Genomic DNA, 15,350 nt, shown 5'->3' on the forward strand with positions numbered 1-15,350 from the left:
ACATTTATTTTGTTACAAAGGAACAAAAGCTATGATATAAATACATAAAACACTCGAAACGTCGAAAGAGGATAATACCATCATTATACATTCATGTGCCTTGTCGTTTACAGTATTTATTTTGAAACATGTCGAGGGGGGAAAACCCTCTTTTCGCTCGAAAGCTCCCGAAAGCGCGCGTAGAGGCGTCGGGCGGCGCTTCTGGGCCTGCTCATTGGGCCCCGGCCTCCCCTCCAGGCGGCGACTCCGCCCTGATGGAAACTCGGGCCGAGCAATGCGCGCAGCGAGCGTTCATTCATTCCACAGTCACGCGCTGAACCGCCGACACGTAGTACGTTTTGACGTTTCTTAGTATAACTTGAATCATCGTTTGTTGAGTCAGTGCAGTGTAGCAGGAAAGTGATGGTAGGCTGGGTGCCCGTGTGACCGATTGGTGTTATGCACGCCATGAGCGACCCTTCGGCCCTGGCTGGCATGTTACCCTTTGATTCTATTGGACTGTACGAACAGCCGAAACCCAGATTCATCTTCAAGATGCCGCGAGTGGTTCCCGATCAGAAGGCGAAATTCGAATCCGATGATCTCTTTAAAAGGCTGAGCAGAGAGAGCGAGGTATCTATTATATTATTTAATATTCAGATATTAAAAATGTTACCATTTAATAAAACTGCCAGAAAGTACTCATACATGTTTGATATTTACTTATAGAATTAATAATTTCAGTCCATCAGTCAATTTGGTACCTATCAGTATTTTCCTGTGTTACTGCGGTTACTATTGTCTGTGTAATATTAATATAATTCGTTGTAGACAGCCTTATTTTTTTTTTATTCTATAAACGAACAAATTACAGTCTAGAAAGTTAAAACAAGACCCATTGTAGGCAAAACCTTGAAGATGTGTAATCAAATATTCCTCTATCCTGCTTGTGATATCATTATTTGTATGACTGGTGCATTGGTATTCTACAACTACCTTCGTTTCTATATAATTACAATTAAAATATTATATATTTTTAAATTAGGTATTTACTATAAACAAAAACAACTTAATAATGATTACAAGACGGAATTATTACATAATATATTTACTTATTTCAGTTACAAATTTATAGAATAGAATAGAATAGAATAGATTTATTCGTAAGCACAAACAATCGGAACAGTACATAGTATAAAAGAAAACACAAAATAAGATTAAAGTGCCACGAAATGGCCCCATCTCAGCATGTTGCTGGTGGCTTCCAGCGCTGATCTTCCGATAAGACCATCAAGTGAGAAGAATCACGGAAGGTAACAAACAAGAAAAAAGACAGAAATAACATTCAGTCAACAGTTAATTAAATAAGAAAAAAGTTACACAGCAAGAAGATACAACATAACGACTATTTACAATTAAGATTAATTAATACATAATGTATTGTAAACTCTTAAAACATGTTCATAGCTACTTATTTAAACAAGTTTGTATTAATTTTCACTTAGTACACCTTCCCGTCCCGTCCTGGTGACAGCATACATAAAGCTGGCTGCTTCTAATGATGGACACTAAAGCTACTGAAGGCGACCATATCAGCTCTGCGATCATTGTCATTTGACCTCATAACGAATCGGCATCATGGAAAATGGGTTACTTGTTCAGCAAATCATGTTTTTTTGGTCAAATCAAGATCTCTAGTTAGTGTCTACCTACCTAGTTTGTTTGGAACGTAATAAAATCTTACATCTTAATGACGACTATTTTTCTGCGAAGTGTCCACTTGCGCGAGACACGCAACTATTAAAATACAATTAATGATCTATTAGGACTATTAGTTAGCAACTTAGCATACTAATTTGAAATTATATTAAGAACCACGTTTATTTGACTATTAAATCCGGGTTCAACAATTTCAACACTACCACCACTTGGACTCGAAATATCTTAACATATTAAACTAACGGATCTTAGAAATCACTTTTTTATTGATTTCTTTTGATTGATTAGTTGTTATTTCCGTGCTTAGTACCCAATTAACGTTATTTGCATAAGTAAGCAAACCCAACCGATCGAACATAAATATAATTTTCTCTGGATAAAATAATGGGAGTAGGTGCCTACCCTACCCTACTCAAAATAGGTAGGTAGTACCTACCTAATAATATTGCGAAGCACGACCAAAGCGAATATAATTAAGTATACTTCGTACTTATAAATATACTTAGTCAATTCACATTGTTGTGCATTTTTCTTCCATTTGTTTAATGTATTATATACACTACACTACCACCGAATTTTATTATTTTAGTAGGATGTTTAGTCTTTCAATTTGTTTACCGGTAATAATGATTTTAATGATTCAGCCCTCTGTAAGCTACCGTTGTTTATCAGATTTGATCTGGGATCCGAGAGAAATCGACGTAACTCTTAAATGAATAGATTTATTCCGAAATTAAATCATGGTGGTCTTTTCAGATAGTAATTTCAGGTTGAAGAAAGTCACTGTTGACGCTTGACAGATCATAGTTATCCAGATATCCATAACCATTTCATAACACATAATTACTTTCTGAATAGGCCTCCAGATCGATAAGCTACTAACAACCTAATACTTACTTTTGTTTCAGGTACGATACACGGGCTACCGCGACAGGCCGCCAGAAGAGCGCCAAATGCGGTTCACCAGCGGGTGTCGCGAGGGCCACACCGAGATCGCCTTCACCGCCACCGGCACCAACCTGCAGCTGGTATTCGACCACTCACCCTACAACAACAGAGGCTGCGACTTCCAGAAGGAGAACGGCAAGGTGAGGGCTCCATTTAATACATTGTCTGAAATTACTGTTAGCCTAAAGGCTGATTATGTTCCAAAGATCTGCGAGGCTAAACTAAACTACGAAAACCGATTCTAGCTAAAGTTGGACCTAGCTATAAACATTGATTATTCTAATTATGTAGTGGATAACATGCGCGTACGTAGGGTCCTAGCTAAATTGGTTGTTCAATAGTTACGCTATAGTATTTCCAATTTAGCAAGAACCCGAAATGGCATAACAATCCCGTTTAGTGACTGTACATAATAAGTAGTAGTAATTGAAATGTAGGTAGGTGTTAATAAACATTTATTAACACTCTAATTTTCATGTTTGCAACCTTATTATATAACTTATAAACATGTACAATGTACATGTTGTCTCATACTTTGCCATAAAATCGCAGCCGAACCTTTCGGCTGGGCCGAAACTTAATATTAAGTTGGTACTTGCATTATATATAAAGCTGGCCATACACACTAGGATACGTCTGCGCAGTTTTACCTGTACAGTTCAACTACGCAGTTAAAACGGAGCGTCTGTGGCATTGGACTGTGCAGTTTTCTACGACTGCACAGTTGACCTGCGCAAATATGAAAATACATTTTTTTTACCTGTGGGCTCTTGAACTGTACCTACACTACCTACAGGTAAAACTGAGCGTGTGTGGCATTCGCCTGCGCAGTCCTCAGTTGATCTCGGAGATTGTAGATCGCGAATAGATTGCGATTGCATAAAAATGTCTCAATAGGGTTTACGTAACATCCTTAGATAGTATTAGAACAAATTAAATTATTTCAGTTTATCCTTAGATAGATTCGGTAATATTCAGGATATATTTTAAATTCCTTTCAAAGTGCTCCATCAACAACCAACATCAAGCACAGCTGACGACGGTGCCATGGCTACACAACTGAGAGTTTGTGCTGGTTTACCGCTGCCGTATTGTGCTTCACCCAGCTAGGGTTTACTGTGCAGTTAAACTGCACAGGAAAACTGCGCAGGCATACTCTAGTGTGTATGGCCAGCTTTAAGAAATTAGTCACAGAAGCTTTATTTTCTTTTCTTTTTTATTTAAATCGCAGAGCGTGGATCCTGACCTACGTCGTTATCGTTACAAAAAAGAGAGAAACTAATTATGTAGATATTGAGTAGATAGGTAGTGATAAAATAAATAGGTAGGTAGTGATAAAATAACTTTGGTGTCAAGGTTACTTATACCAGATATTTATTTAGTAATTGTCTACCAACCCAAAATTAGGTAATTAAATTAACATAATCGCGGTTATCAATCATAAAAAAATGATATGAATACTTATTCTGATTCATATTCCTGATTTAGGTAATCAAGTGAGAATCACGTTTTATAGTGATTCATCCTATAGCGGGCTGTATTAAACTAATGGCATCATTTTTCACCGGCCCAGCATCAGCGGCTCTTCCGGCCTGCATTTTCATAAACCAAATTAAGACATAAATTCCTTTCAAACTTGTAATGAAAGAAATAAAGCCGTAACACCGCAGATAACGTGTTGGTCACGCTCCGAGTTCATCTGGTACAATTAAGGTCGACTACTCGAAAGTCGTCCACTATGTGGCGATTAGTCTGATGTGCTGTGAATAATGTTGACGCATACATTTCTCGTATAAACATAATTATATTGAGCCATAGTCCTATATAAGATATACGCCGGAGGTACGAAGAAAAATATGTCCTTTTTTTATTCATTAAATATTGTTCAAGGGCGTCAAAAAGCTACGAACTTGTAAAAGGTTTTGTGATTACTGTAGGTTATTTAAAATTAGAACTAAATTTATAAATACATGTAACTTTTTTTAATCCACACAATTAGAGTAACACATGGCTGCGTGATACTAGCTAGACTTGGCGTAGGTGAACTCCTTTTTCTAACAACTTAGCCACAGTTGGCTAAGGGAGAGAAACGGGAGATAAGTCAGTACTTATCTCCCGTTTGTAAACAACTTATTAGCACGTATCTAAACCTTAAAAAATAATCCTTTAAAAATGTAGGCGGATAAATAGGTATGTTGCAAAATATGGGTACCTGCATAAAAAATGCTTATCCAACCTATTGTTATCTTCAAATTTCATTAGTTAAATTCTGTTTATAATCTGAATACCTACCTACTTAAATATCTATGAGGAAACTGTAATCATGGCACTCGTATCGTCCTGTTGGTCCAATTAGTTTTGAAGTTGACACACGGATATTTAGACACTGTACTGTAGTACTGTGTACTGTATATTGTATTACTACGTTAAATATTTTAATAACGATAAGGAAAATTGTTGAATATACAACGAGTCTTTCCTCTTGTTGTGGGAGCAAAACAGTTAAATAAGCGTATAGAATATTAACGGATTACTAATAAATACAGTCCTTGTTTGAAATATGTACGTTAGTATTGTTAGTAATTGTAGCTACCTACTGTATATTACACTATATCTCAATTTTAGCCGGCGGCGATCCATATGGTGCCTCCTTTATTGAATTTAGCCCCTTCGGCGCTCTCGTCGCGCCAGACACCCGCTGTGCTTCTGTATGAATACTTAACTTACGTATATTTATTTACATTTGGTTCATTTAACTGCGCGCTTCGATGCGCACATGAGCCCGTATTATAAAACGATATTTTATTAATGGCCATCCATGTGCTTAGAATTGATCTAAGTACATAATAAACATACCTACTCAAAATGGTTGCCAATAATGCCTATCGACCTACTCTTAGTACGAGTCTTTTTATTGTCTTTTGGTATAAACCCCGGTATGAAATACTTACTTAACTATTATCTTGATAGATAAAAACTTTTTACAAAAAAAAGAAAACCGACTTCAAAAAGGATGAAATAAAATATTATCCTTTTTAAGTCTATGCGTTACCAACTGATATGTTTGAAGTCGGTGCCAAGCCAACTTTTGAAGCATACCATGATTTTGGTGCGATTCGATAAGGATGTACGTTGGATTGCCTTACACGACGACAATGAACGTACTTTTTGTAGGTACAGTCGACGTTAAAATATGTTTACACATTTCGTCTTATTACAAAGGAGTAAGGTGCAAAAGTGTAAACATATCTTTGACGTCGACTGTACCTAAGAACACACCTCAGAACATACGATCAAACCTTCCACAGTTCGTACCATGTTTGTCGGCACGCAAGCGTGGGATTGGGACTGAAGTTATTTCCCGTCCCTGATTCAGAGGACTACATTTCAAAATATAAAACAATTCAAGGAATTTACTTTCTTGCCAAATTTCACCTAAAGCGGTTCAGTTGTTTAGCTATGAAAAGGCGACAAAGAGGCAGACAGAATTACTTACACATTTATAATAGTTATTAGTACAGTTCTAATGGGATTTATAGTCATAAAGCTGATTATTTTTGACGGGTATTGTTACTACTTGGCTTGGCACCGACTTCAAACATATCAGTTGGTAACGCATAGACTTAAAAAGGATAATATTTTATTTCATCCTTTTTGAAGTCGGTTTTCTTTTTTTTGTAAAAAGTTTTTATTTTTCCATTTTTAGTTTTAACGCATTGTTAAGAGCGCGACGCATGAATGAAAAACAACATCATGATTAACACTAAATTCGTGTACCTACTTTAATAAATATGTAGTCAGGAATTTTCTCGAGTCCGACTGGGAAATTATAATTCCTGTCACTACACTAAATCCATCCTCTGCCCCGCTACTGACCCAATCCCTCAACCCCCCCGATCACTCTACCTCACAGCGCATCAACCCCTGATCCATGTACCCCTCGGCCCTGAACCAGCAGCCCTTCAACCACCATTACCCGACCCCTTAACTCCTAACCCTAACCCCCGATCAGTAGCCTTACCAGCTTACCAAGAGTTTGACATCGATTTATTCGCTAGCGCGTGTAGCTTTCTTTGCATCTCGCTCGTACTCGCATATTAGTGCGAGCGAGATGCAAAAGAAGTAAGTTTCGAAGACATTAACGTCGCTAACTTAGCGAATATGTCAATGTCAAACTCGTGGTAAGGCTACACTTGCACTACATCAAATTGGCGGTGTTCGGAAGCAAATGCTCGAGTTACTTTAGAAAATACCGAAATCACTTTACACGTGCCTTTAAAAACTGAGGAGTTCCCTCAATTCCTCATGGATCCCATCATCAGAACAGAACCAAAAATAATACGTAAACACCTTGGAGGCAACTCCTTAGAAACAAAAAAAGAATTACTCAAATCGGATCACAGGTAAGGAGTAATCGCTCAACATACTACATTTAAACAATCATCATCATCAGGTCTACTTTATCAAAGTGATGGTTTTCGGAAGAAAATGCTCGAGTTGCTTAAGAAAACACCCAAATCACCATGCATATGCCTTTAAAAATTGAGGAGTTCCCCCAATTCCTCATGGATCCCATCATCAGAACAGAACCAAATTAAAATGGGACCAACTCGGAGGTAGCTCCTTTCAAACAAAAAAAGAATTACTCAAATCGGACTACGGATGTCGGAGTAATCGGTGAACGTACATAGAAAAAAAAAATAGCCACAACCGAATACAGAACCTCCTCCTTCTATGAAATGGAAGTCGGTTAAAAATAAATTGAAATAAAAAAAGTATTTTGCGCATAATTTCGTACCACTGATCCGTTTAATACCGGTCACACGTCTGCCTACATCTAAACTAATTATATAAGTAAATTATACTAATATGCCGCGCAGTGCTAAGAGTACCTGAGTACCTGAACTTACGGCCCCTTATAACCAATAACCAATAACTGCAGTCCAATTTATCAAAAAGTTGATAGTGACATACACAGTCATTTCCCGCTGCACAGTCGCGTCGCAATAGGAAAGTATTCGTAACCTTAATATTTAAATGAAAAACGTAAAATAACGTAATTTTCTTTGTCTAAATAATTATATCCTATAAGCAGGCCTTAGAGGCTTATATTTCTATCGTTTCTAAAATTGTGTCTTGAAAGAAAGAAAATGGTCCTTTTTTCACAAATCATCTACGAACCGCGAACGAATTATTATTTTTTGTCAAAAAAAATGTAACCTATACTTCGTTTTTTTAGCATTAGAAATTAGGTAAACAATCTTGATGTGTCTTTTAATTGAAAAACACATTTTAAAAATAAGTTACGGCAAATATGTAACAATTATGAATCTAATAAGATCATTTATATTCTTCTGCTTTCATAATAGGCCAAGCAATAAGAAGTTATAGAGGGAAATGCTAGGAACACAATTTTTGACTACGTAACTTTGTTTGGACTAGTTAGGAGGTGAACATATCAAAAGTCCCCGGCCGTAGTCCCGGTGCTGGGGGGAGGAGGGGGGAAAGAAGGTCTCATTTTTCGGTTTTTCACTTATATCTTGGAAATTTTGTGTCTTAGCGACATGACTACTAAGACAAACCAAAAGCTGATAAAATTTGTTACAAGTTTTATTCAGTCAAGTTTTTCGATATCTTGAATAGTTTTTGAGATATCCGCTCTTGAAAGTTTATTTAGGGCTTTCAATTTTATCTTGATATCTACATTAGTGACGCTGCTAGACCGTATTTGGTATCATTTTCGGATAAATCGGGGGTGCTGAATTCATTTATGGACACCATTCCTAAGAAAAAACATATAAACTTTAAACAAATACCTTTTTTTTTAAATTCCTCTTCACGCTTAAACCGCTCAACCGATTTAATTGAAATTTGGTATACAGATATTTCGAGTCGACATAAGATACTTTTTATCTCAATAATCATCCTTTAAAGTTGTGAAGTGGAGTATGGGAGGAATTCAACTTCGTCGACGAAACTGAATTCCTGAGGTTAATACTGCTCAAGGTAAGGTTTGAAGTCATGTTTGGTATCACTTTCATCTAAATCACAGATGTATTCCGTCCTAAATTTCATCTAAACCGGTTCAGCGGTTATTGACTCCCCATACAAACTTCCACCCCACTTTTCACACCCTCAAAAGATGCTTTTGGTTATAAAAACTATCCTATGTCGTGTGTCGAGATTTAAACTATTTCTATACCAAATTTCAACGAAATTGGTTCAGCGGTTTAAGCGTGAAGAGGGATTTAAAAAAATATTTATTTTTAAATTTTGGTTTTACTTCGGAATGGTGTCAATGTGATACCATAAATGAATTCAGCACCCCCGATTTATACGAAAATGATACCAAACATGGCCTAACAGCTTCACTGACGTAGATATCAAGATAAAATTAAAATCCCTAAATAAACTTTCAAAAGCGGGTATCTCAAAAACTATTCATGATATCGAAAAACTTGACAGAATAAAACTTGTAACTAATTTTATCAGCTTTCGGTTTGTCTTAGTAGTCATGTCGCTAAGACGCAAAGTTTCCAAGATATCAATGAAAAACCGAAAAATTCGACCTTCTTACCCCCCTCTACCCCCCAGCAGCGGGGCTACAGCCGGGGACTTTTGATATGTTCACCTCCTAACTAGTCCAAACAAAGTTACGGAGCGGAGTCAAAAATTGTGTTCCTAGCATTTCCCTCTACAACGTTTTTTGAGCATTCATTTCTTGACCTATAAGTAATAGTTTTTGATTTTTAAAAAGCGTTTTTCAATTAAAAGACATTTCAAGATCGCTTACCTTCTTGCAAGTTCTTTCTAATGCTAAAAAAAACGAACTATAACTGGAAGAAATGCAGCAAGTCAGCAACAACTTGGATAGGAATTAATTCATGGATTACTGAATTTCTCGAATATTCCCTCGAGGCAGGAGGGAAAATAATTCACCTAAAATCGATAAAGGGAAAACGTTAGTTGCCATTGGAGAGCGTCGCGGCGGCGCGCGCCGCTCCGCCCGTTCCAACATGGCTGCCTGCACTCCCACTTTTCTTCCTACCCTCTTTGTAATAGCCAAGTAATTGAATTATGATGCAAAGTGAATAGGTACTGCTTGCAATAAAATAAATACTACATACTTGCGTTTTATTTTAAATAAGGAAGGTATAGGTACGTGACCTGACATAACAGTATCCTTAACATCACATTTTATTATTACATGCTATACTTACTTAAATAAGTAGGTAGGTTACAAAACATTGGATTAAACATAATTAAACTCTATTAATTAAACTAATAAAATACATAGTTTAAAAAAATGGCTTATGATACTGCCAAATTCGGAACCTTTTATTTTGTATGAAAACCTAGTAAAGCAAGTGCATTACGTATGTTTGACGGCAGTTATAGTTTAATAAGTTTCTACCTATTTTAATTAATAAAAAAATGTTTATTTAGCAATTAACCACATCAGTATACATATTTGGACGTCTGATGGACCCCAAACTAGGCTGAGCCTGTATCTTAGGGCCCTGGGAGTGCAAATAAAAAAAACAATAATAATAAATAAAATATGATATAAGCAGGTATAAGTTTTAAGTATTTACATAAATCAATAGCATTTACACATTATCTTGAAGATATAAATACATAAATACCTATTACAATGATAAAAACGGCGAAAATCTGTATTTCAATGAACCCTACTGTTACCGCCACGTAATTCCTGTAAATAGTTACATGCACCGTAGTATTCCGAAGTTATTGGATTCCAAACAATAATGCGTTGTATATTGAGCAACATTGGTTTGAGTAAAAATGGCCAAACAACAGAAGGCAAGCGAAGGATCCGATCGCGTGCTCTTTGTTCCGCATCCGGTGCCAACAAACCTTTAATTTGAAACTGTTATTGTGGCAGATACTCGCCAAGGATGCAATTTCGATAATTATGCTCATTCTTTTAATTTTTAAACCATTCTTGTTTGACAAAGCATAGTTTGTCGCTTGCCGTATGGCTTTTAAGGTTTTTAACATGTTAACTCCTCTTTTACATAGGTTTAAAAGTTAGGTAAGTAAGTACTTTATTCTCGGGTAGGTATAGGTAATCGGACATTCTGTATTCATTTAAAAATATATTATTAAAAATTAAGTATATAAGTACTTATATTAAAAACTTTACACTAGGTTTTAATAGAAAAAGAAATATGTAGGTAATACGTAACTAATTCTTATTGAGAACGTTATATATGTACATGTAGGTATATGTATTATGTATTCGTATAATAGCTGTGCAGTGTACAATAACATCTATACATATATGAAACAATGATTATAGGTACCTAAGTACTTAAATATTTAAATGTTAAATAGGGATTAAATTTATAAAATATGTTCTTGCCGGTACACAATAGGTAATCGAATAATCAAAAACTAGTAATTTCTATTCATAGAAATCGGTGACACATGATGTCACTTAAAGAACCTTCCTTCCTCATGGCAGTACCTACTGCTACGCCACCAACAGCGTCCATTTTTTGCGCGATCCATTTTTTTTGTTTCGTAGTTTAAGGTAGTAATTTATTATGTTTTTTTTGTCGACAGGCCCACATAGTGTCCAAGTTCATAATGAATGGCGTGTGCGTAAGATGGCGAGGTTGGATCGACTTGGAGCGGCTGGACGGGGTCGGGTGCCTGGAGTTGGATGAAGAGCGTGCGGCCATTGAGGATGCAGCGCTGCGCGACCAGATCGAGAGGTACAACCAGCGGCTGCGGGACTTCGAGGATAAGCAGCGCGTATACCGCGAGCACGGTGACGACCTGCGCGCGCACTCGCACGCGCACGCGCAGCGGTGCCATCAGGCGCGCGCGCCGCCGCACGCAGCGCACGTCGCTCACCCCCACCCACACCCCTCGCACCCTATTCACATGAAGTCCCAGGGAGCTCTCATCTCGTAAACCAAAAAGCCGAAAATATACATACCCTACAGTTCTGTGGTAGGTATGTAGTTTTTGAACGTTGGACATATACTCGTAGCGAAGACTATCAAGATCACCAAATTGCGTCCTCTCTTCTTAACATTAATGATGACACTATAAAATAATCTGCTTGTAGGAATATTCTCGTTTTTGTAAACGTAGCACCAAAAGTCTGACTGTGAGTCACGTAATAAATAATAAGAGTATTACATTTAATTATTTAAGAATTAACAAATGCCGTACGATAACACCTAGCTCAAGTACTCAAATTGAATTAGATTACTTACTAATAGCGATCTACATATTCGTTTCAGTCACCAATACACTTGCATTTGTTGTGTTGACCTATTGATAAGGAATTTAATTTAATTTTCGTAAGGAAATATAATATCGAGTACCTATAATATAGCAATGCAAATGACGGCAAAAAAACAAACATGTACCTTTGATGTATAGGTTCCGCGCCAAATAATAACTTGGATATAGAAGAAATGAATTATAAGTTATAACATTTCTAGGGTCAAGCTTAGTTTAAAATCTGCAATGTTAGATTATAAGTTAATTAATACGACAGTAGAAAACAATTGTTTGTGATGTCAATAGTATGAAAATTCCACCATAGTTACTTACTGCAGAAAACTATACGGTAACTATAAATATATGTAGTAAGTGCTTGAACATAAGTATTAAGTAAATACATTATACCTACTCATTATTTTTAAATTGATAAATTAACATGTACCTACCTATAGAGTTCTGGTTATTTAAACTAAATATTGTCTACTATTGTATACTTTTGCTACTTACTTAATTAAATCAAAGTATCTGTTCTTGTTTACTTTGTGTTATATTATGTTATTTATTTTTAAGGAAATTGTGTTAGGTAATACAAAGAAAAACTTTTAATACAATTTTTGTGATAGTAATGTAAATAAAACCTAATGATATTTTTAAATTGTAATTTTATTTGACATATTAACCGTATTTTTTGCAAACTGTTATTTATAAGGCATCCGACATGTCTAAAAGTGGAATCATTAGCGTTGTGAGGGCGTCAAGGCATGAGGGTTAAACAAACTTTTCATTTCTCATGCCCTGAAAGAGAGTCATTGTTGTTCTAAAAGGTGTGCAGAAAATGATACGTTTCTGCACGAGAGCATTTTAGGTTCCAAGTACGATTATATATTTTTTTTTACTACTTATAAGCAATTGAAATTTGGATATAAATGGATTTGTTATACAATTTCCATTCATCCCTTGATTAACAATCTACTATTGCTACCGAGTATTAGAAAAAAAATTAACCACACCAACGCGAGTAATATCTGTAAAACATTACGAATCAAATTCAAATTAATTAATGGTCTTAAATATTCAACATCATCACTTAAAATAAAAGCCAATCAGCATGAGGAAACAACTCAAAAAGAACTTAAATACTTTGCCACTCTAGTGGATGAAATGCAACTTTCTCATCGGTATTTGAAAGGTATTTGAAGAAAGAGAGCCTTTACGAGTCGGTAGTAGTTGTGGTGAAAATATTTATATGTGACCAAGTCCAGCGCTCTGCTACCATCACGCACAACAGCTCTCCAATTCAGGCTGGATTGATTGTATGGGAAGACAGCATTAAATTTCTATGTAAGATAAACATATTGTGAGAAAATTTAATCCTCATGACAGTGAGCTTGCTCCCTAAGATCAACATTTCTGCCACGACTCACGTTATAATTGATATCAAGTTACTAAATGTTCATCAATGTCGCGAGGTCCTCTGACTGAATAGAACTTCACAGGCGTTTGATGCCTGACGGCGGCCGTTAATTTTACAACAGCATTTAGTGCAAGCAATCAACTATGAGCTGTTCAACGAGCATGAATGTGAACATTTCCGTGGCGGCTAAATTGCGTATAATGAGCGAGGGCGGAGCGGGTCGGCGGCACAGGTGCGGCGCGTGCGACCGACCCGACTCACAAAACTATCACGGCTGTGCTATTATTAAGTACAAATATTTGAATCCTGGTTAAGTGTAACTGCGATAAATTAATAAATATGTTGAAGACAATTTAAAAAGATTCAGAATGTCAAAAACTGGGCAAATCTTGCCCTATGGCGACTAAAAACGTAGCATATCAGATTAAGCGTCAAAAGTATCTAATATCTAAAGAATCTCCAATTCATTTCCCGAATCGCGCCGTAGGTCCCTGACCTAAACGGATCTAAAATTAAGAGGACACGCCATGCAAACGTAGTCTCCATTTCCCTCTCTGGATATTGATATTATGGAAAATGTTTTTGTATATTTTGATATATACTTATTATTTTTTTATTTGTCTAAAAATTAGAAGCGAATTTCATAGGTATGTACTAATTTTTAAATGCACCTAAATCTTAAAATAATTCATGATATAAAAAAAATCAAACAGAGTAGTAAACAGAATAGTTGATTTACAACAAACTGTATCAATATACATATGTATTAATAATGTTTATATCCAGAGATAAAAATGAGGACTACCATTGTACGGAAAAGCGGCCGTGGCCTATCCTCTTAATTCTAGGAAAGTGTTCAGTAATACTTTTCAGTGAACCCATTCAATGTTCAGTACTATTGTTTTGATTTGAATAGTTGAATATGTAAGACGCTGGCAATTCCCTCTACAAATCAAAAATGCGGATTTATTAATAAAGATTCCATTTATCCAGGTTTGCAAAAGCTCTGGTAACATATAACAGAAACATGCATTGGTCCGACAATTACTATTACTTTATTGGATCGTATTTGGCGACCCCTGCGCCGGCGCAGTCAGGACATGCGATGCCTAATTGCATTTAATTTGACTAGCGCGCGCAACACGAAAGGGATCACCACCCCTAACTTTTTTGCTCCAATGCACAAAGCCTCGTTGAGCATGATACCTGTGATCAGAATTAACTGAAACTAATGGTAATTTGTAGGGCTTTAGCTCGCTCATTATTTTTACATGTTGCGCGGTATAACTTTGTTATTAGTGACTGTAGGTATTTGTTACACCTTTCTAGACCAATGGCTAGGTATCTTATTACCTTAATAAATCAATGTCTAGTTAAACGCATACCGTAAAATGGGGTGAGTTGAGTGAAATTTGACTTTCAAACCTCGATAAAATTTTATTTTTATATGTGTAAACTGAATGGCGTATATAATAAGTGGTTAGAAGGTTTGTATGTTAGTTTGTATTTTATTTTGGGTAGTTCCATTTCATAACTTTGACGATAAAGAGGAAAATCCACCTCACCCCGTAGTGCCTCGTATTTGGGGTGAGAGGGTGATTTTGGAAGATTAGGTAAACGGCCCCAAGTTCGTGTTAGTACGTTATTTCGTTAGTTTTTTTTCTGGCGCAAATAATAAGGAATTCAAATATCTTTTATTCAGATTATACATATGAAAAAAATCTGTATTATTTAATCTCTTCAATAAAATGATAATCAATATTTTAGTGATTAAACTAAGAGTAATACGACGGTCGAAATTGTTAGACGGCCGCGAATAGCTGTGTTGTATGCGTGCACTTTTTTTAGGCGTAAGGTGCGCGCTCTCACTTGTTAAGCTTATAGGAAGGAAAAGCTAAACCCATTCGAATAAAATTTTTGGGGAGTGTTTCTGTGGGTTCCTTAGTAATTGATTTGATAAGAAAAAAGATTGAATATATGCATAGAAATAACTTAAAATTGTAATAAATCGACTCACGAAATAGCG

General features: G+C 36.1%; 1 protein-coding gene across 1 annotated transcript; it reads left to right on the plus strand.

Annotated features, from left to right (window-relative positions):
• The first annotated feature begins 282 nt into the window (after nt 1–282).
• Nucleotides 283–12,565, plus strand: LOC134663688 (protein big brother-like). Its single transcript, XM_063520132.1, has 3 exons — nt 283–612; nt 2,607–2,786; nt 11,236–12,565. Exons 1-3 carry the CDS (start codon nt 439–441, stop codon nt 11,587–11,589), a joined length of 708 nt encoding a protein of 235 aa, XP_063376202.1. The 5' UTR covers nt 283–438; the 3' UTR covers nt 11,590–12,565.
• The last annotated feature ends 2,785 nt before the right edge of the window (nt 12,566–15,350 follow it).

This window comes from Cydia fagiglandana, chromosome 4, assembly GCF_963556715.1.
Source record: "Cydia fagiglandana chromosome 4, ilCydFagi1.1, whole genome shotgun sequence".
In the NCBI taxonomy this organism is placed as follows: domain Eukaryota; kingdom Metazoa; phylum Arthropoda; class Insecta; order Lepidoptera; family Tortricidae; genus Cydia; species Cydia fagiglandana.